General features: G+C 37.9%; 1 protein-coding gene across 3 annotated transcripts; it reads left to right on the forward strand.

The window, feature by feature from the left end:
* The first annotated feature begins 21,313 nt into the window (after positions 1 to 21,313).
* LOC149206798 (ATP binding/leucine-tRNA ligases/aminoacyl-tRNA ligase) lies at positions 21,314 to 25,448 on the forward strand. Of its 3 annotated transcripts, none has more exons than XM_089395580.1 (2): positions 21,314 to 21,701; positions 21,908 to 25,448. In XM_089395580.1, the coding sequence occupies exons 1-2, from the start codon at positions 21,520 to 21,522 to the stop codon at positions 25,233 to 25,235; spliced, it is 3,510 nt and encodes a 1,169-aa protein (XP_089251706.1). In that variant the 5' UTR covers positions 21,314 to 21,519; the 3' UTR covers positions 25,236 to 25,448. The 3 variants fall into 3 exon arrangements, with proteins under 3 accessions (XP_089251706.1, XP_089251707.1, XP_089251708.1); XM_089395581.1 differs by having other exon boundaries at positions 21,315 to 21,701; positions 21,911 to 25,448; XM_089395582.1 differs by lacking the exon at positions 21,314 to 21,701 and adding an exon at positions 21,716 to 21,744.
* The last annotated feature ends 2,449 nt before the right edge of the window (positions 25,449 to 27,897 follow it).

Genomic DNA, 27,897 nt, shown 5'->3' on the forward strand with positions numbered 1-27,897 from the left:
TTTTCTTCATTTTCCATTATTTTCCTTCATTTTCCTCCTCACAACATGTGACCTTTCACCTCCTTTTTCTCCTAATTTCCATTATTTTCATAAACAAATGTGTCAAAAATATCATTTTTCCTTTCCAAAACCTTAGCCATTGCCTTTGTCAATATCTGAGCCATAAACAACCAAATGAACACCCACACTAGGATGTATTGCCCAACCTTCAGCTTGGAATAAGTGTCTCATCAGCCATGGTTATTATTTTTGCCTTTATTAACTTTTATTACATGGAATTTTCACGAGGGTTGTTACACAAACAAGCATGGATGCCACCGGATTTCTCCACCTACACCGTGAGGAATTTTCCTGTCTCCTAGTGTCTCAGGCTTTACTGCAATCCAAACCCAGATCACTAGGCCCTAAACCGAGACCCACTCTCCAGGCTTTACCACATATCCAAACCCGGGATTACTAGGCCCAACGGAGAGCAAACCACCTCTTGGCTTTACCGTATATCCTGCCATTCACCGACAAGGATTCCTAGGCCCACTGAGGCAACACAATCCTGGCTTTACCGCAACCCACAGTCTGGCTCAGGGGTCACTAGGCCAGTGGCTTTACCGTGATCCACAGTCTAGTTCAAGGACCACTAGGCCATGTGCTCTATCATTCGGAGATCCACCCCACTCAGCTTCGAATCCATCCAACAATCCAGCTCAACCAAAACATGAGAACCCCATCACACCATGGTTATCCGGAAATGGCAAGGCTAGGCTGAAAACATTGTTACACCTGGAAAAACCCATGCCATGATAGAAAATAACCACATGCAATACCATGCATGCCAAATCTAGCAAGGAAAATACACATGCAAATCGATACCTGCAATGAATCCTGTTGTAGCTACTTGATCCTGCCTTTCCCTACTTGATCTTTGCTTCCTCTTGCCTTCTTTGCCTTTCTTGCTCCAATGCCAAAATGCTCCAAGAAAACTCTAAGTGTCCAAGAGAGAGAGAGAGAGAATAATGAGAGAGCTCCAAAATTGAATTGAAAAAAAGTTTACCAATTGATCCTCAAAAGCCTTTTTATGAACGAGGCCTCTATTTTCTTCATTTTCAATTATTTTCCTTCAATTTCCTCCTCACATGCAACCTGTGACCTTTCACCTCCCTTTTCTCCTAATTTCCATTATTTTTATAAATAAATGTGCCAAAAATGCCATTTTGCCTTTCCAAAGCCTTAGCCATTTCCTTAGCCATAAACAACCAAATCAACACCCCTAGGATGTCTTGCCCACCATTCATCTTGGAATACGTGTCCCATCAACCGTGGTCTTATATATTTTTACATGGAACTTTCACCATGGCTGTTACAGAACCCTCCCCCTTAGGGGAACATCGTCCTCGGTGTTTAACAACACCTATAACCACAAGACTACTGAAAACAAAACATACTACCCATGGAGCTTTATAACACAACACGTTGCAGTATTTACAATGAATGACCTGCTCAAAAGCAAAACATCATGCCAACATGACAACACACTAAACTAAAGCTTTATAACATAGCTCATTATGATATTTACAATAACCACATATACACATATGCACATTTGCTAAACTAGAAAATAAAAGGATACGATGCCCGTATCAATCAATAAGGGAATCTAGGGGATCACACCTCTACCTCAAAAGTAATACCAGGATTCACCTCCTTCCAAGGAAGTCCAGAATCCACTGCCACAGTAAAAGTTGCATCCAATGTCCAACGCTATAATCCTGCGCCACTTGTCCCCTCAGTGAACAGTTACCGACTCATTGTTCTAGGGCGCACTCCCAATGTGTATCTGATTCCATCTGACAATGCTAATGACCAAACCAATATCTTTGCGACCTTCTCTTTTCTGCTACACAGTCCCTCGGGAAATCGGTCACCCCCTTCCGTGTAGTCACTCACCTTCCAAGTTCCCCGACATCCCTTATCCCAGGCGATCCATCCCTTGGCAAGGCTTCCTCGCATCAGAAGATCAAACAACCAAGGTATATACCTACCTCAACCATCATACTGATCATAACATGCTCATGGAAATCAATGGACACTATTGGGTACCAGTGTCCCACAATGGCCCTGCTCCTAAAGTACTCTACCAGCATACTACTGCATGTTCCAATTTCTTTTGCTACTGTTGCCAATTCTTGCAGTCGATTTCAACCACTCAACCAGGCATTTTCATGCATTCCTGTTCCAAGCACATAATTTCCATTAGATTCAAATAAATTGAAATAACCTCAAATCATACCTCATTGGTAGTTCGTCAATAAGGTACACTTGCAATCTTGTTCGCTTCTTGTCACAACAAGTCAAACTAACATCTTTGACCAAATCATCATGTATAAACATATCACATCAGGTTACCTCAAACACAACCATCATATATCAACATCATAAATCACATGTAACCATCATAAACCAGAATCATAAATCATATATAATCATCATATACCATAGCCATAAATCACATGCATAATAAAACTGCAATAAAATGTTGTTACTTATCATTTCATCAATCCTTAGCTTCTACTTTTGTCTTTATTCCATACACACTCTGGATTGGTTGCCACAACCAAAAAACACCCAGTGCCTTCTCCTTAACCACGTGCACATACACATAGTATGCTTCGCACACATACAACCACACACAACATACAACACCATGCAATACATGCTCCTAGTACCATGTGCCTTCAACACAACATGTATGACATGCGCACAATACCACACATACACCAGTACCATATATACAAAGCACCACTTGCACAACGCGTGCACAACATCACATGTACACAATACTACCTATACAATGTGTACATAACACCATATGTACACTACACCACTGTACAACGTGTACACAATACCACATGTACGTAGTACCACACGCACAACATGTACGCGACACCACATGTACACAACGCTACATGAATGACATGTACACAACACCACCTACACACAACACCAATTGTACAACATGTACATAACACCACATGCACACAACACCACTTGTACAACCATGCACATAACACCATATATACATAACGCCACATGTATAACATGCACGCAATGCCACATGTACATAGCACTGTATATCCAACATGTACATAACATCATTTGTACACTTCACTGCATATCCAACATGCACAGAGCACCATATGCACACAACAACGCGTATACATCATGCACACAATACAATATGTACATAGTACCACATATCAAACATCTACATGCACATAACATCATGTGCACAACAATAGTACCACACCTTCCCAAAACCACATTGTCTCTACTAAGCAACCTTGCTTCCAGTGTCTTATCCATGCTTGTCCCAACATGTCGCAGAATAGACTTCTTTCATTTCACTACTGTATTCCTCGGTATAACCTGTCTATAACATAGAGATAATATAATCACATAATATCAACTCATAACCATATGATATTGACCTCGTATATTTGTCATGACTATTCTTCCACTTGATTCCTCGTAAGACCAGGGACCTCTTCATGCCATTCGCCTGCATAAACAATCATTCCTCCAAAAGGATGATTCCTGATGACCCCATCAGACAATCAAATAGATACATACATATATCATCATTAGCATAAAACAATCATAATTCTGTCAGACAACGACATACATAGATACATGTATACATATATAAACATTAGTATAATCACGATCATAACATAATTACCAGATAACATAAGGTATAGGTTAAGATAACTTCCTTTATTCATGCACAACATGCACAACATTGAGAACAATTGTTCCCAACATAGCCAAGGCATCTGACACCTCAGGTCCATTTACTTTATCTTTTCTAGTTACCTTTCACATGTCTATAGTGCCACCGTCCATTTACCACTATGGACCAACCAGTCCAACAAACTGCCATAGTTTTACCTTCTGTTGCGCTTACTCAAGCTTCATCCGTGTCTTACATTACTTGTCAAGTACCACACAACTCTCCCTGAGCTCCATTAACTTTCCTCTTTCCCAACCAATTTCCAAGACTTAAAGCTTAAAAGGCAAGACAAGAAACAAACAAGAAGAAGACCATGAAAATCAATAAAAATGTGACACCACAACAAAGTGGCATGATCCTGCACTAGACATAACCACAGACACCATGACTCAATCCCCATGGTTCCCAAGGAAAGCTCAACCTGAGCATTCTTTGATATTTCATGACAAACTCTCTTGCCATACAACTCCCGCATCATGCATTCATTAACACATAATTGTTAATGCATAAATAAACATAACACTACACTAGTTTCCTCATCTTGTTGGGCCAAGCACATTTCTTGCAACTGAACACATCCACGCCATCTCTCAAGGGACTCCAATCCTTTGACAAATCCACCTATAATTAAAGACTAGCTAATATATATGTCAAGTACATGTTCATGAATATAACATGTATCCACATAATGTCATACAAGATTAAGGTTAAGAAGACTTCCTGTAGGCAAACCACTCATTCATTTGGAATTAGCGTTTCCAAACATAGCCAAAGGAATTGTTGTCCAATTCCTTCCTTTTACCTTTTTACCTTGTTACAATTGAGGTTTACTATGTACTGTCACATCACCCAACTGTTAGTTATATAAACGTATCAACTATTATCTTGTCAAGCTAATACCAAGCATGTTTCCTGCAACTGCTCACAGATGTCAACCACGTGTTCCAAATATCAAGACCATCATATCTATCAATTTGAAATCAACCTTTACAAACAATCATGTCATAATCCATGGTCAACTCATAGTCATTAGACATACTGCTACAACTGTCAACTACATTCAAGTACATATCAATGGTTTCAACACATGTGTTAGTACAATCATCTTAAAACAAGATCATTGGAACGCATACTCATATTATGCAATTCACCAAACATTCCACCAACTTGCAACCATACCATGTTAAATAAATCAACTAGATGACGTAATAGACACCAAACACTCAAACACCCAATAGACGACATAGTCAAACGATCAAGCACTAAGTATACGACGTAAGCAAACTCATACCTTAATATATTTCAGAGGAGGCCATCTTGTTGGTACAATCAATCCAGGTTAGCACGATACAACTTCACAACATATAAACTCAAACATAAATCATGATATCCATAACAATAACTAACTAACATGTTCACATCATAAGCTCATAAGCATTTGTCGTTCATGCATAACAATCACATATATATGATCTGTCTATATTAGTACAACACCATATCACAAATATGTCGACTCATACCTGAATATCGCAACCATAACCCTGCATAGGTCAAACTAAGTTAACACAATACATATAACATCTAGATCTTCAATGCAATGAACATAACCATCACACATATGACCAATTCAAATTACAACATCAAGATCTCAATGAAATAACCCTAATCCTCAAGTTAACTATCATATAGCAACAAGAAGTTAATTTGTAACATACTCATCAACAACATGTAACATAATCATCAAGTTACCTAACATAAAACAATAATATCAATGCATACAACCACAAGGTACCATCATTTATGACTATCTAACATGTTGATTTTGGGTAGCATCGGATGCACTCTAGCCATGAAATTTGGTGGAGAGGCTAAGACACATGAGATCTCCAAGACCCAGAAATCGTTTGGATAAATTCCACCCGGATGAGGAGTTGCTAAAATAATTAATATTTTTAGTAGCCGTTGATTAGAGACTTAATCTCGGTCGTTGATTCATCAACAAGAAAAGTATAAGAGGAGGCTTGAGGGTCAGTTGAAGATACACCAAGTGATCAAAGAATTCGATTTTATGGGGCGAGGTTTGCTGAGGAAATCGAGTTAGTGATCAGAGTTGTAGTGAGGGGCAGTTCAACAAGGGATTTTCATCTGAGGCTGAAGAATACATAGCAGAGAGGCAGCACAATGCCGAGAGAGACAGTGTAAGCCCTAGAAGGGTTGACGCAGAGGACATAGAAGGCTGACAAGGAAGCCGTAGAGGCTGACGCTGGGCCTCATAAGCAATGCTGGGGAGATTTTGTGGGGTAGACTGGGAGTAGATCAGCAGATCCTGAGCCGGGAGAGGGTGATGCAGCCCCTAAAGGAGTGACGCAGTTCCATAGCAATGCTTGGAGCAGCTTTAGATATCCAACATAGGGAACAACTGGAGTCACTGTGGGGTTTGATCATCCGTTTGCTGATTTGCTGGAATATCTGTCTCTGGATAGAGGTACTACTGCTAAGGATATTCTCTCTTAGGTGAGCCATTTCTGGCACCCTAGCTGTATTCACGAAATCTACTTAATAATGCAAACCCTCTATATGCTGCGTCAGTTTTCCCGAATTGGGTTTTTCGGGGGACGATTGTCCAAAAAAAGGCGTCCCTTATGTTATTGTCTTTGTTTATTTTAATGCATGATCTATATATTTGTGAAGGCTGCAATAGTGTTTGCTTTAATGTTTATGCAATTAAATAACTTGTTAATGTAAAGAACAAGTAGGAGATTATAAACCAGTAATTGCAGTAGGGTTTCCTGATGTGTTAGATTCAGGAATTTTCACACGACACATGTGCATATGACTACACTAATCAACTAGCATCTATCATGAATGTAACCATAACATCAAAAGACATGTACATAAACCTAATGTATATAAACCTAATGCATATAACAATCCTTGAATTACATACCTGCATTCCAAACATACAATACATGTATGACAATATGCTCTTACCCCAAACTCTAATGCTGCAACCTCATTATGATGATATGCATCTCCTACTCTATCTCAACCAACACATTAGCATCATAACCTACCAATATCACCCTGATGACCTAAATTGCATACCATGACTTCACAAGGCATGTTTGACCTACTACTCATGCATAACTATAACCAAGACCATTCATACATGACAACTGCATATAGACATATAACACATGAGCATCAAACCATATACACATCATTCTAGCTAGAGTCCAGTCATCAATGCATGACCATATCAACTTCACAAACCATGACCTCATGCATGAAAACAACCATTACTCTGTTGTACACATTGCCACTTGCAACCATCAACATGCATAAGCAATGCCTAATAAACTACACATACACATTAACACATGTAGTCAAACATAAATGATCAATACTTGTAACTAACCTACAAGACTAATACATGTAATCAAACATACAAGAATGCAACCTAACATACAAGGATGTAATCAAGATGCATATAACCATCTAACCAGTCATATACTCTTGATGATACATTCCACAAAATCAACATCAAGCTCCTCATGATGACCTTATTGCAACCATGATCAACATGATGTAATGCAACAAGCACATGAAGTAACTTTAGAACCATCCTCTCTTGTGATCTTCCAAATGGTGATCATATTTTTTCCATGATTGGAAAATTTATAGAAAAAAATTGCACTTTCATCTCCTTGGGCCAACCATACTACTTGGCTTATTTGTCTTTGAATGGTTTTTTATTATGCAAGAAGTTTCCTTCTTTTCTCTGAATCTTTCAAGGTTGCTTTAGTTCCTTCACCCATGAGCCCTACATAAGCATCATTATGAACATCCACTATATTTGCCTTTATTTTAGTTTAAGCTCAAAGGGACAACTTTTTTTACTTCTCCAAGGTTAGACACATATTAAATGCTAGTTAACTATCTTACGTCAGCATCATAATGCTTCAACTTGCGTTTTTACCAAGTTAATGAATTCTTTTTACAACAACCAATTGGTATTAAATTTGAACGAGCTTGGGGGTTGCCTCGATTCCTTTTCTACTTGGAAGACAATTATGTGATGATTAAATTTTACACCTATATCCACCCAGAGTATTATTCCAACTTGAGCTAAAATGAGAGAGTGAGAAATCATAAATCTATCTAAACTCCTAGTGACCCTTGCTTCCCATATCCTTTAGTTCCTCCATGTGTGATATAGCTTAGGGAGTTTCACATCTATCCATTTAACTTACTCCAATTCATCCATAAAAAGATATGCCTAGGATCTCACTCTTTTTTTTTTTTTTGTTATAGTGAATTGAGATCCTCCCTCACCCACTTCGATAATTGTGCTTTTCCCTTTAAATTGATTTTGAGAGAAGATCCTTTTCAAATATTCTACCCTATCCCCTTAGGGTCCATGGTGTTGATAATATAATAAGATTTTCTATCTACAAATAGAAAATTTTTGCTTGGATAACTAAATAAAAAATGGTTGAATCAAACAATATAAATGACCTCATCCTCCATTTAGTTAATATCCTTGCTAATTCACCTTTTGAATTGACTTAAAGGGGTTCCAAATATTTCATGATTTTATTTTTAATTCATCTTAAATTTTTGATCCCTCCCATAGTTTCCTAGATAAGAGATATCCCTGGATTGTGAAGGTCTAAGAGCCTTTTTATGGATGATCCTTTAAATGATTTACCTAGGCCTCTAATATTATCCATCATAATAAAAATGACCTAACCTTTTCATAGGTTTGGCTTGTTCCAAGGGTCTCTTCCATAGTTTTCTATTTCTTCGTTGAACTTCATTCCTAGCATGGATTTTGACAATTAATATTTAAAAATTCCTACCTTTAAATGAGGGATGGGAAGCTTTATGGTCATTATGCTTCAAGCCTCCCTTTACAACTTCTTCCAAGGGAGTTACTGAGGCAATTTGAATCAAATAAGATGCATAGTTTGATCAAACATAATGTACCTATTTTCTTGGACGTGGTATATATAAGACATATCCCTTTTTCTCCTCATCTTCTTGGCATAAATAGTTCTCCAAGGCTTCCCTTTTACTCCCGTAAGAATATGATGGGAGGGGTCTAGAAGGAAACCCTTTCCAAATTAGGAACCAAGGGTTTAAACTCTCTAGATAGAGAGGTTGAAAAAATATTGATCTAGGTGGATATTAGTGGCCACCCACCCATTCCATTGGCTCACAACGCAATTTTTCTATTTTGGTAGTTTCTTATTTTTGACAATTTTTAGGCCCTGAGCTTTTGGAACCATTTTGAGGCCATAAATGGTGTTTGTTTGGGGAAACATGTCAACAATAGTATATGATTGACATTAACAATTGGAAAGTGTACTTCTTAGATAGAACTTTCCAACAGGCTATTGTGCACGTGAAACAAAGATCGTATGCCAAAGTTATGACCTCGGGAAGTTGATGTTCCCACTTATCCTACTCGGGCCAAAAGCCTTTGGGCACTACACCTCCTAGGGTTATGTTTTTGGATGTTTAAGGTTTCTCATTACTTCTTTATGATAAAAAGGCTTTTGAGCCTCATTATAACACAATTGGGTGAAGGCGCATAGTCGTCACTTCTCTTCTTAGAGATAAGCTACCACCATTGGAGCTAGTTTGTTTTCTTTCTGCATGTATACAATTTCAACATTTTTTATTTATTAATAGAAGTCATGCTTGATTGTATCTCTATGTTTCGCTTACAAATATGGATATCATTTCATTCCCTTCAAAAAATCAGATCAAATACCCAAATCCATACCTTTCCTTGTTTCTATTTTCTTATGATCCTTTCCAAACAAAAAACATAGTTGGGGGGTGGGGAGGAACAATGATCTTATTTATAATGGAGGAAGACTAAGGTTTTATTGGGGCTTCCCCTAGCACATCATATGTTGTTGGAGCTAAGCCTAGATTTTGACCATGCATTTTAAACCTCACAGGCCTCTGATACTAGTTTCTCTCTCTCATATACTAATGAATTGACGGATTTGGAGTGATATCCTACAAGAGGTATACACTCCTCTTAAATGGGAGGTTTCAAGCTTGATGCCTTCCTCTTTGAAACTTTAGTGAATTTGAGCTTAAACTCATCAACTATATGACGGTTAGAATGACACCATGCACACTGAAAGGGAACACTTACACGATCTATTAAATGGCAATATATTTTCCCTAAAACTTCTAGTGAAGTCTCTTTTGCTAATTTGTCTTTAAGGTCGACTTCCATAAGAATGTTAGCAATTGTGCACTATGTGGAATATTTATACCTATCATTTTCTTCTAGGAAAGTAAATAAATAATTTCCTATGACCTTGAAGACATCCTTGAACTAGATCTCAAGCAATTATATAAGGAATTTGATCTATACTAGTTTGATAAAAGACTTGCCTAATCTAGGATCAAAACAAGAACTCTACTTGTGTAGGGATGGAAGTGCATTGTTTCACCACCAATGCCTACATAAAAACCTAACCACATCTTCATTCATCCAACAAATGAATGCCATCTATCCTCTTGCTAATAAGTGAAATCATGAAATATACTCGAGTTGTAGCTTACGCCACCTTCATCTAGTCCTGAGGCTAGGTTCTAAGATGTATTGACCCAAAAAGTGGCATGTAATCAATTTATTTTCCATATTGGCTCCCTAGTTCACTTTGATGCTTTCACCAAGGACCACATTGATTTTGAATTTTTTCTTGACACACTTCTCATGTCAAGCACCCCCGGAAGATGAAGAAGGATCCTTTCTCTTTGCCATAACTTCCAAAATTTTAGGAATATGGTGGTCTATTCCAAATATTTCCTTACCTCCCAGTTCACCCAATAAATATGGATTGATTGAGAGCTACTTTCTAGAGAGCAATCAAAATGATTAATTAAGTCGACGTATGCCATATCTTCATGAAACAAGATTCCTCTAATATCATAGACTTCCTCAACCTTGTAGGATGAAACCAATTGCTTTTAATACACACTTGGAACTACATTAAGTCCATCCCTCTTAGTGTGAGAGTTTTGTGTCTATCTACACTTAGCTTTCAATGGCTCGAAGTCTAATTCATCTTGCTTATAACTATCGTCATTAGTTTTAGATTGAATCTCTAACATCCCATCCCTATCTAAGTGGTTAGAGGCAAGTATATCCAATACCCTTCTTCCTTTAATCCTTTTGAAATCGACAAAACTATTTAATGAAGAAATACAATCTAGTAGAGGACTAGATGTATATAGAATACCCCTCTAAGGGGTCTTTGGAATAGCCCAAATCTTCATCATACCTATAAATTGAAATGATAATAAACATATAGAAACCCTAGAATTGTGGGACTTATGAAAGCCATTTTCCTTATATTTCTAAGAAATATACATGTTTTGCAATAAAAGGTACAATATTTTATGTTCTTTATTTACGAATTTATTTCCATTAGTTTTGCAAAACTGATTAATCAATATTGGCAGATGACAAAATGGGTGTTGAAAATTATGATGACTCAAAAAATGTTTTTTATTTTACATTATTTTTTGAACTTTGGATTTATGGTTTTGCATGACAATGAATAATCTCTTATTAGAGTTATCCAAGCCAATCAATTTTTTTTATGAAATATTTATTGTTCAAAACCAATAATTTTTTATATTAAATATTTATTATTATTATCCTCTTGAACTCTATCACGAGATCGAGAATGTGTGAGCTTCATGACAAATTTGAGTATTTTTAAGGACATTGTCAATGTGTTGGAAAAACATCAATCCTAGAGTAAGAGGGTTTTGGTTGGTGGTAATGACATTACCCTTAGTTGTTCATTTGAAAAGGTGTCCTTGAAACAATATCTTCTCGGAATCATTGTTTTAAGGTGTCAATTTAGGTGATGATTCCCATGAGCATTTCCATTAAAAGGCTCCCCCTTGCATTGATAAGAAAATATCGAGTCTCCATTACGAGTGTTACAAGACTTCAAACTACCTCATTGACCATATCTACGAAGTGAATTTACAATGGACCTAATTACTTTTATATCCCTGCCATTTAGGGAAAATCTACAATAATACCCCTTTTTCCATTCCAACATTCCCTTTCCATAATATCATTTTTTGTTTTTTTCCTAATTTTGCAATCCCACATTCTTTGCAAAAATTGATAATTTCTACACATAAATTAAGACAAAAACATACTCTACCAACTTAATGGCTAACACATATTCTCCTAATAAACAATAAAGCAAACCTCAGATGCGGGTGATAGCTCGGATGGGATGTGCATTTAAATGCGGTCACATGCCAGCCATGCGCCGTCGCAAGGGAAACACATGGGCACAGGTCTGTCTTCGGACGCGCGGGAATGAACTGTTTGATATTTTCCAGAAGTGCTTAAATGCTCTGTCCGGCTCTTCGGCTCGCATGGAGGTTGCAGTAATGGCGGACAGGTTTCGAGGTGGAGGCGGTTATGTTAAAAGCAATGGTGGGTTGGATCTCAATGCGCCGGTTCATGGTCTGTTCATGGTTTTTCCTCAGGGTATGTTTATGCAACCTCTAGAGCTGCGAGCAGCTCCAAGCGGCTGTCTTTCCGTCTGGGCCAATTCGCCGTCTGTTTGTGGTATCCCCGGGCCTGGTTTGATACTCAATTTCGCGTTGCGCATTATCCATTGGGACCCTGCAATTATGGTTAGGCCTCGACAGCGAATGCTCAGCCGTCGAGGCACCTCCCGTGGAGGGTCTTCGCGCCCTCCTGTAGATGTTACCTATCCCCATTGCTGCCATTGCAATTGCCATCAAACCCTTGAAGCCAACCCCCTTCAGTCAAGTCAATTCCTGGACTCAAGCGCTCCTGATTCTGCTTCCTCGCCCGCCTTCGGCTCTGCCATTTTCAATTTCAGCAGTTCTTTGAACTGCCCCCGGATCAGTGCCCATGTGTCGGTTCTCTTCATCGAAGACTCCCTGGATGGCAGCGATTCTCAAGGCAGTCGGGGGAAGCAGCCAGCTGACGGCTTAGAGAAAGTCATGAAGACGCCTGCGGCAGAACCAGAGAATGTCTCAAATCACCCTCTGGCTCAGGAGGCGATGATCAGCAAAGGCGAAGACGTCAACATGGAAACCGCTCCCACTGCAGCGGAGGTGGAGGAATACGGGTGGTGCCGGGTGGTTGAGGAGGAACCGGACGAATAGCGGCGCCTTCGTTCCAGGTCTCTGCGGCACATCTGTTAGGACTTTCGGCCTCTCTCGCTGTTTTGGTTATGTTTTGGTCTTTATGTTTATGTTATGATGGCATACTGTCTATGTTTGGGTCTTGGGTACCAGGATATTTTTCTATGGTTGGGAAGTGTCTGTTTTCCCCTGCGCGAGATTATTCTGATGTTCTGTTGGCGCCCCTGCGAGGGCTGGTTTATTTTTGGTCTGGTTAGTCCTCGGACATTGCAGTCTCAACTGTTCCAAGCTGCCATGACAGGCATCTGGTTCTTTCTGTCTTGAAATGATGTAACTGTTTTCTGTTCATGTATATAATAGAATAGTTTTAACTAGAAAAAAAAAATAAACAATAAAGCAAAACTTCTTGAACCAAAAAAAAAAAAAACCCAACTCTACATGACGAGCAAAAACAACACACTATCATAAACTCTACTTCGCACCTACAAAAGTACAAATAAAATACCAAAATAAACACTATAAATTTTACATAAATAAAAGTTAAACAACAAACTCATTAACCTCATGAAAAATCTATACCAATTTATCCACCATAAAACAATAAAAAAAAATTAAACAACAAACTCATTAACCTCATAAAAAATCTATACTAATTTATCCACTGTAAAACAATACAAAACAATACAATACATGTTACCTCTATGCATAATCTAAATAAATAAATGAACACACTAAGATGTTAATGTTAACACAAATATGAAAGCAACAATATTCATTTTTACTATTCAAAAAAATTCCAACCAAAAAATTACAATGGCAAATATGAAAGCAACAATATTCATTTTTACTATTTAAAAAAATTCCAACCAAAAAATTACAATGGGCAAACTTACTTCTTTCGTTAATACAACCATCTGTACCCACAAGTTCGAAAGAGAATAAAGGCATGAAGAATCAACTTTTTCTCATACCAACTCAAACTATATTTACGCGGTAAGGCGTTTCCTTATGAAAAGAACTCCCTCCAATGCCACCTGTCTTTTTGTATGCCTTTGATTTAAATGTTAGACGATAGAAATCACGTGTACCATCCGATTAAAATCTGGTATGATTCAGTTACGGAGATTTTCTTATGGCATCAATTCTGCAGGTTCTTTTGAGCTAGGCGTTACGGGTGCTCCAACCGTTTGACAAAAATAGCCTTCATGGGAGCCCGGAAAAGGCTCTCTTACAGCGGTCTTGATTCATTCTCTTCTGCAGATGGGGGTTTGGTTTTCTGCTTCCTCGCCCACGTTCCACCCCGGAAGCAGGGAAAAGTTAAGATAATGTGGCACCTTCTGAAGCAGAGGAAGAGCCACGGCACCTTGGGAGCCATTCCCTGAGGCCTGGAGTGGTGATACCAATCCTCGGCCTCTCCCTGGGCTTACAAGAGTGAAACCTTGCTTAACAGATTGGGACCAACGATTAGTCATTTGTTAGGTTGGAGTATATTTACATGGAGATAACGAATGTATTCACCTAGATTAGAGTTCAATAGAGAAGTAATCCACGCGATCTGTGCAAAATCCTCCATATTTGTGCAAGAAGGAATTGTTCTTCGTTGTCCACATGTAAGTTCATTTTCTTTCCACAGTGTAATTGTTTCACCAATCAACCCATGAATTTGCTTTTATGGATCACCGTAAGTTCATGAATTTGCTTTCCTGGATCAGGAAAAGTAATTTTCTATTGCATCTGCAGATTTATAGAATTGACTGCGCCTGAAACTATTTTTTTGCTTTTATGCAAGTTTTTAATAAATCTAGAATAATCTAGATTTTAATTAAGTAAATTTTAGGTCGTTTCTTCTTCGCAGGCTATTAGGTTTCTGTTAAACACGCTTTATGAAAAAGTTTATTCAAATTATAAATATGACCATAACTGGCTTTTAATATCACGAGGTTATGATTTAGTTGTTTCATTAAATTTATTGATGAATATTTGGACGAATTAAATGAGTGGCTTAATATGATTTGTTCTATTAATGCACGTGTGAGGTGAAATACGATCGTTAGATTTTATGTAAGTTAAGTCGCAAATATGGGAACACAAGTTAATGCATCATGGTCAAATTATGCAATAATTTGTAATCCTGGAATGGTTCAAACCTAGCGAGTTATATATCCACCGTCCATGTATACTCCACAAAACAGAAAATTTGGTGAGAGTTATGCCCACCAAACCGTTTCACCGCACGGATCATTCTAGTTATGACAAAAGGAGTGCGCTACATATATTCTTGGCACTGCATCATCCTGAAACACATCGACAATCCCGCAAAGCGTTCTAAATTTTGTTTGGGTTTCTGTTCGAATTTAATAATTCTTATAATAACTTGGTGGGTGTCGTAGATTGAACATGGAGTGCGCAGAAGATACACTTAAAATCTCGATGGATCTATCGTAACCAATGAAAGAGCACACTATAAAGGATAAATTGCTTTCAACCTCCAAGGATGTCATACTCGATGAAAGCCCATTTGATATATGGTGGGTTACTTTTGACACATTTTTTTTACACATTTTTCTGGAGCAAAACCATGTTTCAGATGTGGTATTTAAAGATTTGATATATGGTGGGTTACTTTTGACACTTTTTTTTTACACATTTTTCTGGAGCAAAACCATGTTGCAGATGTGGTATTTAAAAGAGGTGTGACAAGAACTTCACGGGTCATCTCATATACTTCATGCATTCATGACAACAAGATTGACTTCGACAATTTTAATATCTTCTAATCTTACTAATTTTGGTTTTGAATACTTAATATGTTTTTTGAAAGGACTATTCATGCCTCTAAAATACTATAATTTTCTTAAAAAGTCTATTTGACAGATTGTAAGTAATAAATATTACATGAGAAAAACAAAACTTCATTAGATGAAAAACTATATATATGAATTCTCTTTTTATATATAAAAAACAACATATTTTTTCTTCTGAAAAAAACATTGCATTTTGTTTCCAATTGTTCAAATTAATCTTGGAACAAAATTTGTTGTGACTGCTTAATATTGAGTTTAGCAATAATTTGTATTATATTAGTTTTTGCTTGGTTTATTGCTTGTAAAACACCCTAGAGTTTAAAACAATCATGCTTATGTGGAAGAAGAAGTGGGATTGGAACAAGAAAACAGCTTTCATGCGTCATATAAAATTGGTAAGGAATTTGGTTCAAATGGTTTTGTTAGATATCTTAGAGTGCATAACTAAATATTATTGGAGAATTTAATTTCAACAACCTATTAACCGTCCATCCAAGTATCATCCCAGGCATCTTAATTCAATTTTCACTTTGTCCAATTTAATTCAATCAGTACAATCATTCATTTATTGTTTATGTCTCCAATATAATCATTGTGCTCAATGCACCCATTGAAACATCGCTGAAACATTGCTGAGGTCAGCGTATTGAAAACTCATTTGGAGCATGAAGTCGGCACAAAGTCAGTTTGCATAAAAAGGTAAAGGCACAATTTATTAGTAAGGCAAACACCGTTTTTTAACAAATTTGTTTCAAAGGCTTTCTTAAAATAATTGTGATTTAGGTGCAGTTTATTAGTACCGCAAACACCTTTGTTTTAACAAACTTGTCTCAAAGGATTTCTAAAATAAAGGTGATTCATTTTTGTTTAAAAAGAATCTTATGTTATGTTGTGAAAAAAGGGAATTTAAAAAAAAGTGTTTATGTAATTTTTTTGAGAACAGCTACAAAAGTATTAAAAGGCACTTCCCTTTGAAAACAACTCTCATAGCTTCCATGGTGTATCTGTTTGTAGCGCCTAATATTATGCTCGATATTATGTTAAACGATTAAAGAATCCTCTGCCATTAGATTGAAACAATTATTGAACAATTATAACGAGCTTCCTGCAACACATTTGCATCGCACAACACCAAAAGCTTACAGCACAACACCAAAAGCTCGGAGCAGAGAGGATCGAAGCTTGCAATAGAGAGGGTCAATTTGAGATCCTCTACCTCAAATTCATGTAGCTCGTCACAACCCTCATGGAATTGAAGTTACCGTCAATTGTCGCCATCTATGGGCATGCTTCTACAGGGGGATTTATTTCTGCGTTAGCCCATGACTACAGATTCATGAGAAAGGACAGAGGGTTTCTGTATATGAGAGAGGTAGACATGGGTTTTTTCATTCCTCCGAGTGGCATGTCCATCATTAGGAGCAAGGTTGATTCATGTTACTTGACAGAAATTATGTTGGGTAGACCCAAGTACTCTACTCCCATGGTCTTCAAAGCGGTTTTGGTGGACTATGTTCACGATAATTATGTCGAAACCCTAGAAGCCGCCATTGATGCAGTTGTTAAGATGGGTTAGAAAAAATGCAATAAAGAGGTTTACCTACAACTCAGGCTTTGTCTTTTCTTTGAACCTATGGAGAAACTCTGACTAGTTGCCAAAGAGGGTTCTCCACTACTTTCCCGCCTTTGATTTCTTTATCTTTAAACATTTTTTAACTTTGTGAACCCCATGTGTCAATTGTTTGAGTACTCAAATATATGAATATTATGCATAATATTTGCATTCACAAAAGCTAGTGCATTCTACAGAGTTCTTGTAGCCCCATTTTTATACACTACCATCTGTAAATTTTGATTCTACAGAGTTCTTGTAGCCCCATTTTTATACACTCCCATTTGTAAATTTTGATTCTATGCCAAACTAATCAGTGCATAATATTACAATTCTAGAGCGTATTTCGAAAATTGTGAAATAGACTTAAGCTCATGCTTTTCTAGAGGCTTGAATGAACACTAAAGAAAATTCAAAATCACAAGGTTACTAATGTGACAATTGTATATGACATCCATGTTAAGCCAGCGTTGCACAATAATTTTTTTAGATTCAAGAAACTTTATGGCATTAGTATAAATTAGTGTATGCACTAAATGTAATTCTTTTAGATTCAAGAAAATTTATGGCATTAGTATAAATTAATGTATGCACTAAATTTATACATGGTTGGATGAGGGATTTTTGCTTAAAGATTCCACTTGCTTCACAAGCTTACTAATGTGACAATTGTATATGACATCCATGTTAACCCTGCACAGTAAGTTTTTCTCTAATTCTAGAAACTTTATGGCATTAGTATAAATTAATGTATGCACTAAATTTATACATGGTTGGACCAGGGATTTGTGCTTGAAGATGCCACTGACTTCTCTGTAAATGGTGACATTGATGTGCATACAGTTGTTGTTGCTTCCTTTCTTTTCTCACATCCAAGCTTTTCACCTCAAAGACTTCTAAACATGTCAGAAAAATTGAGAGCTCCACCTTTTCCAGAAGGCCCCGTGGATCTTTTCATTGGGATAATCTCTGCAGGCAACCACTTTAGAGACTGGATGGCTGTCAGAAAAATATGGATGCAGTCTAAACTTGTTAGATCATCGAATGTTGTGGTCCATTTTTTTGTTGCCTTGGTAAGTTATTGTACATTTATTTCTACTAGATTGTTTTCAAAAAGAGTTAATCGAGTGATGGAATGATGACATTTAACTGTCTCTATCGGAATTCACTGCATATCAATATTATTAAGAGGAAATACTATGATTGAGGGGCATATCATTTATCATCAAAGAAGATACTTGTCTTAAGATGAAAAACTCCTGAGCAAATCCTTTCAAAAATCTCAAGAAGTAGCCTTGAACACTCCGTTCATGAAGAAGTAGAGGAACAAATAGCTAACAAAGCTTTGTTGTACCATTCAATTTGGGTTCAAATCAGCAAGCTACAAGGTACCCCAAATATGTCCTGTACCAAGCAAGTAAACTTCAGAGCAATCGATTTTGGCAATATTAACTACAAGAAGTCTTCAAAAAAGACATCGGAAAAGGGGTGGTAACTGGAGAGAAATGAAGAAATATGTAAGATTTAGGCTTTTGAATTCGTTGGGCTCCTTTGAGTTAGGGTGGTTGTTTGTAGCATAATGGGCCAAGGAGCGCATAATCCTAGTCTAGACTATTGTCCTATTTCTAGCAGTGCCTTTCTAGCCTCGATTGTTTTAACTTTTGGCATCTCCATTTCTAAGATTTCATTCCCATATTAACTTTTGGCATCCCCATTTCTGAGATTTTCTTCCTAGATGTCTTTTTTCTTTAATACTAAAGTGGCCGAAAATCCTCATCCTTCTTAATTGAGGCAGTTTTGGGGGGTTTCTTAAGATTCACCACTTGGTTTGAGATTCACCACTTGGTTTGTCTACTTTGGACAACCCTCTATAAGGTAGCCAAAAAAATGACAGTGTTGACATTAGAATGTCGTGTTTTTCTAAATCCAATGGTTGCAGCCACTATGTTGCTTGTAGGTTGAGCATTATTAGATTTTGGCGAGTTTTTGCTTATATGTATCTTCATGAAAATTTTGGCATAGGTAGACAAGGCTTCTTCACCCTTGTGCCATAACAATTTCATGTTCTTTCTAAACGCTTCCACATAGAAATGAATGAGGGTTTTGATGATCTTTACCCACACTAAATTGGATGAGATTAGAACTGTGGCCAAATTAAATTCTGTAAACCACTAGTTTATGTTAGAACCACATTCATTCTCGGAAAATTGTTTTATGTTAGAACCACATTCATTATGGAAACATTGTTTTATGTTAGAACTGCATTCATTATGGAAACACTATTTTATGTTAGAACCACATGCATTTTGGAAACATTGTTTTATGATAGACTTACATTCATTTTGGAAACCATTGTTTTATAATAGAACTGCATTTGCAGACAACCACGACATATTGTCTTGGGTCCAATTTCTCTTTTCATGTGTTATAAAAGACACATGAGTAAACATTAGAGCAATTGATTTTGGCATTTTTAACAACAAGAAGTCTTTAAAAAAGACATTTGAAAAGGGGTGGTAACTTGGAGAGAAATGAGGAACTATGTAATCTTTAGGCTTCTGAATTCTTTGGGCTCCTTTGAGTAACGGTGGTTGTTTGTAGCATAATGCGCCAAGGAGCCCATAATTCCTGGTCTAGATTGTTGTCCTATTTCCATCGATGCCTCTCTAGCCTCGATTGTTTTAACTTTTGGCATCCCCATTTTTAAGATTTTCTTCCTAGATGTCTTTGTTGTTCAATACTAAGTGGCTGAAAATCCTCATCCTCCTCTGCTGAGGGAGTTGTGGGGCATTTCTTGAGATTCAACAATTGGTTTGTCTACTTTGGACAAGCCTCTATAAGGTAGCCAAAAAAATGACAGTGTTGACATTAGAATGCCGTGTTTTTCTAAATCCAATGGTTGCAGCCACTGCGTTTCTTGTAGGTTGAGCATTATTAGATTTTGGCAAGTTTTTGCTTATATGTATCTTCATGAAAATTTTGGCATAGGTAGACAAGGTTTCTTCAACCCTTGTGCCATAACAGTTTCATGCAACGATTTAACTGAAGTGTTTGGTTTCCCTATTTTTGCATGGCTTATAAGAATTATTTTAATCACACGTTGTTCTCTCAACATGTTATTCTAACATTAAAAGGCTACACTTATTGATCATTAGACGATTTTTTTGTTTCTTAAGCATAATTTCCTTTTTATTTGATCAACTTAACATGTCCTCAGTGAACGTTGAAGTGGGATGAGGTAGCGAGAGAGAATTATCAAGGTGTTGGTTTGTCTTTACACCTGATATGATCGTCCTTACATTTCGAAGACAATATTTGTCTTCATTTCATGTTATATATATGGTCTTGATCTAAAGGCATTTTTTCCCCTGTAATTCATCTTGCGAGGAATTTTCACACACATATTTGCATGTTTATATGCTCAACATAAGTATACAACAAGAAAAGTTTAGCGGGACTTGGTATGTTTCCATCATTGAGTTATATAGGATGTGAGACCACAAGGTTTACATGTTTGTATATGCAACTGGGTTTATCCTTTGCTTAGAGATGCAATAATGAAAGCGTACCTAGTTTTGATATGGATCCATTTTGGGTTTATACAGAATTTGAGGTCACTTGATTTTGCATATTGGTGATCAAAGGAGTTCTTGCATGTGCAATAATTATGGAAGGATATAATATGAGAAATTTCATGACACACAAAAGTGAAATAATTATGGAAGAATATAATATGAGAAATTTCATGACACACAAATCAATGTAAATTCTTATTTATGATAAAAATGAAACACCAGTAAAGAAACAAAATTGCATAAAATTTTGACTTCTTTTTTTTATGTTATTTTTTCTTATGCCATTGCCTTACGGCGTTTCCTTTGCAACATGTGGTGCAAATGCTAGTTTATTTCATTCTACGAAGTTATTTAGAAGCTACATATGATTAAATATCAACGTTAGATGACTAATTCCACTGGTCTAGGGTTTATTAACAAGAATACATCTCCGACCGCACATAGATCCCATGGATCAATGGAATAGTTGGTCTAGGGTTTTATTAGAAAGAATACCATCTCCGACCGGACATAGATACCATGGATTGATGGAAAAACACAGCGCAGATTTCTCGGTCTATTTTCATGGTAGTTGAATGGTTTATGATAGCAAGAGTAAGAAGAATCCACTCCCAGTTACTTTCGACTTCATCACAGGGTTATCGGTGGAACGAAAACTGTGTAATATTTATTCACTCCATCACTTTGCATTTCTCTTCATTTCCGATTGGGCATCTCGAATTCGGCTTCCTGACTTCCATTCTCAGGTGGGTTTTTATCCTCTCCAAGCTGCTCTATGATTTTTCTGATGTAAGTTTGCCTTTTAGAAGGCTTTCCATATATTGTTTATTATCTTTTCTTTGCCTGTTAAAGATCGATTCATTTCCGTGAGAGATTTTGGTTGATTATATTGGCTTTTGAGCAGGACTCATGTGATAATGCTGGGTTTTGTGTGGTGTTTTTGATTTACTAGCAGCAGAAGGATGAGTACGGCAGCAGCCCTAGAGGGCGCCAGGAGCTTTGCAAGAAGAGATCAGCTGTTGAAAATACAGAGGGAGGCACAGAAGAGATGGGAAGAAGCCGATGTCTTTAAAGCTGAAGCTGGGGCCGAAACCCCAGCTGAAGGTGAAAAGTTCTTTGGAAACTTTCCATACCCATACATGAATGGAATCCTTCATTTGGGTCATGCGTTTTCTCTTTCAAAGTTGGAGTTTGCTTCAGCTTACTACAGATTAAGGGGTCGCAATGTTCTATTCCCCTTTGGCTTTCACTGCACTGGAATGCCCATCAAGGCCTGCGCCGATAAGCTCAATAGGGAGATTCAGCAGTTTGGGAATCCCCCTGTGTTTCCGAATATTGACGAAGAGGCTGAAGGCGAAGAGACCCAACCATCCTCCGAGCAAGATGGTAGTGGGGGGCAGACTTTGCCTGATAAATTTAAGAGCAAGAGGTCCAAAGCCGCCGCGAAGAAAGGCGCTGCAAAGTACCAGTGGCAAATCATGCAGAGTTTGGGATTGGGAGACGACGAGATTGCTGCATTCCGAGACCCTTATCATTGGCTGATGTATTTTCCTCCCATGGCAATTGAGCATCTGAAGATGTTTGGGCTTGGGGTTGATTGGCGGCGATCTTTTATCACAACGGACATGAATCCGTTTTATGATTCATTTGTCCGATGGCAAATGAAGGTTTTGAAAAATATGGGTAAAATTGTGAAGGATATGCGTTATACAATCTATTCACCATTGGATGGGCAGCCTTGTGCAGATCATGATCGGGCCTCGGGTGAAGGTGTCCAGCCGCAGGAATACACACTTATCAAAATGGAAGTTATTGCGCCTTTTGCTGGAAAATTGAAGGCTTTGGAGGGGAGGAGCGTGTTCCTTGCTGCAGCAACTTTGAGGCCGGAAACAATGTATGGACAGACAAATGCTTGGGTTTTGCCAGAGGGGAAGTATGGTGCGTTTGAAATCAATGACATTGATGTGTTTGTTGTTACTGAAAGGGCTGCCCTTAATCTTGCATATCAACATATGTCCAAAATCCCTGAAAAGCCCACATGCTTGTTAGAATTGTCTGGCCATGATTTGATTGGTCTACCGCTGAAGTCTCCTTTGGCAGGCAATGAGGTTGTGTATGCCCTTCCCATGCTCACAATTCTAACAGACAAAGGCACTGGAATAGTGACCAGTGTCCCTAGTGATTCACCGGATGATTATATGGCCTTGTTGGATTTGAAGTTAAAACCCGCCCTCAGGGCCAAGTTCGGTGTCAAGGATGAATGGGTTTTACCCTTTAATGTAATCCCCATAATCAACATTCCAGAGTTTGGGGACAAGTCAGCTGAAAAGGTGTGTGTGGATTTGAAGATCAAGAGTCAAAATGACAAAGACAAACTTGCAGAGGCAAAGAGATTAACTTATTTGAAAGGTTTCACAGATGGAACAATGATAGTGGGAGAGTTCAAGGGCAAAAAAGTTCAAGAAGCAAAACCTCTAATCAGGAAAAAGCTTTTGGAGACAGGGGAGGCAGTCATGTATAGTGAACCCGAGAAAAAGGTAGTTTCTAGGTCAGGTGATGAATGCGTTGTGGCCCTTACTGACCAATGGTACATAATTTATGGTGAACCCGAGTGGAAAGAAAAAGCAGAGGAGTGTTTGTCCAAGATGGAGCTGTATTATGACGAGGCTAGACATGGATTTGAGCATACATTAAGTTGGCTTAATCAGTGGGCCTGTTCTAGATCATTCGGCCTTGGAACAAGAATTCCCTGGGATGAACAGTTTCTCGTTGAGTCATTGTCAGACTCCACAATATACATGGCCTATTACACAATTGCCCACGTTTTGCAAAATGGGGACATTTATGGCAGGAATGCTGCTCTAGTCAAGCCAGAGCAGATGACAGCTGATGTTTGGGATTATATATTCCTTGGGGGACCTTTTCCACAATCTGAAATTCCCTCAGATCTCTTGAAACACATGAAGGAGGAGTTTGAGTACTGGTATCCTTTCGATTTGCGGGTATCTGGCAAAGATTTGATTCAGAACCATCTCACATTTTGTATATACAATCACACAGCCATATTCCCCAAGGAAAAGTGGCCCCGTTCATTTAGATGCAATGGGCACCTAATGCTCAATTCAGAAAAAATGTCAAAGTCTACAGGAAATTTCAAAACATTACATGAGGCAATAGAAGACTTCTCTTCAGATGCAACCCGGTTTTCTTTAGCTGATGCAGGAGATGGCATGGATGACGCCAATTTTGTTTATGAGACCGCCAATGCTGCGATTCTCCGTTTGACAAAAGAGATTACATGGATGGAGGAGATTTTGGCTGCAGAGTCGTCCTTAAGGCAAGGCCCTCCAACTTTTGCAGATCGGGTATTTGCTAATGAAATAAACATTGCAGTCAAATTGACTGAAGGCAACTACAGTGCAATGATGTTCAGGGAGGCCTTGAAGACAGGTTTCTATGATCTTCAGGCAGCTCGGGATGAGTACAGATTGTCCTGTGCTTTAGGGGGCATGAATAGAGAGTTACTATGGAGATTCATGGATGTTCAAACAAGATTAATCACTCCCATATGCCCCCATTATGCAGAACATGTTTGGAAAGAGGTTTTGAAGAAGGATGGATTTGCAGTCAGGGCAGGGTGGCCAACTGCAGATTTGCCTGATCTTACCCTTCAGCGAGCCAATAAGTATTTGCAAGATACAATTGTTTCCATGAGGAAGATCCTTCAGAAGCAGACATCAGCTCCAAAGAAGTCCAAGAAAGGTCTAACAAACACTGCAACAGCAGTTGAAGAGTCAAAGCCAACTATAGGTTTACTCTATGTTGCAGAAAAGTATGAAGGTTGGAAAGAAGAATGCTTGAATATTCTACAAGCAAACTATGATAGGGGCAGCCGCTCTTTTGCTCACGACCAAGACATATTGGCTGCTTTAAAGGAAAGTCCTATTGGACAGCTTGCTGATTTTAAGATAATTCTTAAAAAATGCATGCCATTCTTGAAGTTCAAAAAGGATGAAACACGTCTTGTGGGGCCTGAAGCCCTCGATGTAAGGCTACCGTTTGATGAGATGCAAGTGCTGCAAGAAAATGTTGACTTAATCAAAAGGCAGATAGGACTTGAAAAGTTGGAGATTTTTTTTATAACAGATGATAGTGCTCAAGATAAAGCTGGTTCATATGTTTCAGTATTGCAACAGACTCCTCCGTCACCAGGAAATCCAGTTGCAATTTTTATGGCTGCTTTAGATTTCCAGCAGAATTCTGCCAGGACAGGGGCGTAGTGTCCTTTGGCATAAGCCTTTTTCCAAGGTTAGGTATAGAAGACAAATTACTATCTACACCATGTTTTTGATTGTTGTCATTTTCTCTCTTTAGCAGATTGAATCATTGAATATATGAAATGATTTCTTGAGTTCCTAAATCAGGTGTTTGAGTCAAAGGTTTGATTGTTGTAATCCTTGTTCATTTTAGAAATACAAAATTTCTTTCAAATGTGGGTCGTGTCCATTATTTCTTTCCACTTTAGGTAATCTTGTTCTGCCATTTATTACCATAAAACTCTGCTTTATTGTTTTTATTCTCAACTTTCCTTTGCATTTCCAAATTAGAGGATTTTTATTCTGCCATAAAATGAATCTGTAGGGTTTTCCAAGACCATAACATCACTATTTGCCAGCAGGATTATCCTTTCCCTCCCAGTCTAAATTCATTTTTTGGGTCTTTTTGGCTGTGGTTTCTTTATTCCCTTCCACCCTGGCCTGCAATCTAAATTAAGCTTGACCTTTGAAGATTTTAAGTTAAAAGCAAGAAGTTTAGTTCCAAGTAATTTATTACCTGGATATGTAGACATCAGGGCTGAAGTAGTTTCCATTCTGATGGAGTTCTGGACTGGCTCGTCTTGAAGTCCGATAGACAAATATCCTTTTGACTGCCTCTATGACCTTTTCACTGTCAAATCCATTCACTCTTTTCCTAACATCCATAGTTGATTTATACAATTACTCCACTAATGGATTCTGCATGTTGCTAACCATAGACAGTCCATCCCTCCTTTGGATGGAAAGGTGGTACACCCTTCTCAGCTTCTTTTCTGTTACCATATCAAACTTTCTTTGCCATTTTTTCCATGGAAACTTTATTTACGGTCATTGAATAAATTCCCATAAGCATGGTATCTAGTATATAAAATTGGGATTCATACATAATCCAACACTTGCATGTAATGCCTGCTTCCTACCTCAATTTCCAGTTCATCCACCAAGCCCTCCTTCAACACCAATTTAACCAGGATTCAAGCCACAACATGTAAGGAATCAAGCTTGACCTGTGTGGCCACTGCCGGAAAGGCTACTAGGCTGTCACCTATTGCCTTGAAGATTTCCACCAAACATAGGTCAAGGGCTAACCCTAGAATTTTGACTCAGACAACATGCTTAGTAACCAATCTGAGGGACGAAACTTGGAGATCATTTCTTCAGATATAGGGACTCTGAACTCCATGTGTCTTTCAAATGCAGGATGGGGACCTTAATAACATCCTTCTCTGTTTTGAGGTGGAATGTTAACCAATCGTTCACCAGAATATGAAAATTGGCTTCATCCAACCAATGGCTTCTAGAAATTTTGTATTGGAATAGATAAATCCTTTGCCAAAATAGAATGACCGTAAAACCATTGTTGCGGACATCTCGATAACATCTTGATTTTATCTCGAAATCACGATTTTTTGGCATAGCCGATGTTTGTTGATTTTTAAAGATGTTTTTATGGTATCTTAATTTTACCGATGTTTGCCAATTTTTACTGATTTTTTCTTGATTTTTACAATTTTTTGGTTTTCTGAACCCTTGCCGATTTTACCTTGATGACGATGTTCGCAACATTGCGTAAAACCTCCTTGTTAGGGTTTTACTGGCCATTCCAACTACTTGAACCATTGTTATATCTTCTCCTAGAAGTCGCTGGGTTCTATCTTTGAGAAGCTTTACACATCATCTATGTTCCCTCACTTGCTTTTTCAGTGAGTTCCAGTATACCCGATTCACCAGAATGACCCCTTTCTCTGGTTGGAGGATGCTTGGTTTTAGCTGAACATGTTACCCCCATAAATGGTTCCATAAATGGACTGAATGCTTGGATGAACCACCTTCTTGCCATCATAGCCATTAACTTCATGGGCTTGTCCTCCAAGTATTTCTCCTGCACAATTTTGTACTGAAACATAACCAATGGTAGATCTTTTACCCCCTAGCTTCCACTTTGATAATGTTCCCTAAAGGTTCCTGGTTGGTTGAAATTGCATCTTTAAAAGAGGATCCCTTATTTTTTGTCTTGTTGCCAATAGCCACAAAATGGGCTGGCCTTTGATGACAAGCTTGTGCTTCTGACAGGTTTGTCACATCCACCATATTCCTTCCCTTTCAAATTGTGAAACCCATGATTTCCTGAACCCCCATTACTTCCTAGCTGGCTTTCCTTAGGTTTATACCTAAACTCGGAACCAACTTAATGCCATTTGGGAAAATTTTGTGCCTACAGTTAGGATATGCTAAGTCATCAACGAGTTTGTCACCAGACTTAGGTCATGCTAAACCCCCCTAAACCTCCATTCCTCCAGCTCTAGCTCCATTTTTTTTAAGAAGCATTACATGGAATGAATGCTCTGATTGGTAGTTTCTTTAAGTAGAAGTTGAATGAATTGAAATTAAGTGTGTAGTTCCCATATTAATGGAAGTACTAGTGTTACATGAGGACAATGAAAATTTGAAGGGCGAAATTTCACCATTGGTTTAAATTTGAGGAGTCGAGAAAGTAAGAGGGCCAACTTGGCTATATTAAGATATATTTTAAAGTTTAGCCCATCTAATACAGTTGGGTTATAAATGTTATTTTTTTAGCAATTACTCTGAAGATGCCAAAATGTCTACACCAAGTTTTCATTCT

This window comes from Pinus tabuliformis, chromosome 1_2, assembly GCF_031772625.1.
Source record: "Pinus tabuliformis cultivar Carrire ecotype Pingquan chromosome 1_2, CPIR1, whole genome shotgun sequence".
Lineage (NCBI taxonomy): Eukaryota > Viridiplantae > Streptophyta > Pinopsida > Pinales > Pinaceae > Pinus > Pinus tabuliformis.

What these genes read in the sequence shown, in the direction of transcription:
- LOC149206798 (XM_089395580.1), top strand. Translation starts at nt 21,520, where the DNA reads ATGGTAGTTGAATGGTTTATGATAGCAAGAGTAAGAAGAATCCACTCC. An exon ending in TTCCTGACTTCCATTCTCAG is followed by an intron (nt 21,702 to 21,907) that starts GTGGGTTTTTAT and finishes TTGATTTACTAG; the next exon opens with CAGCAGAAGGATGAGTACGG.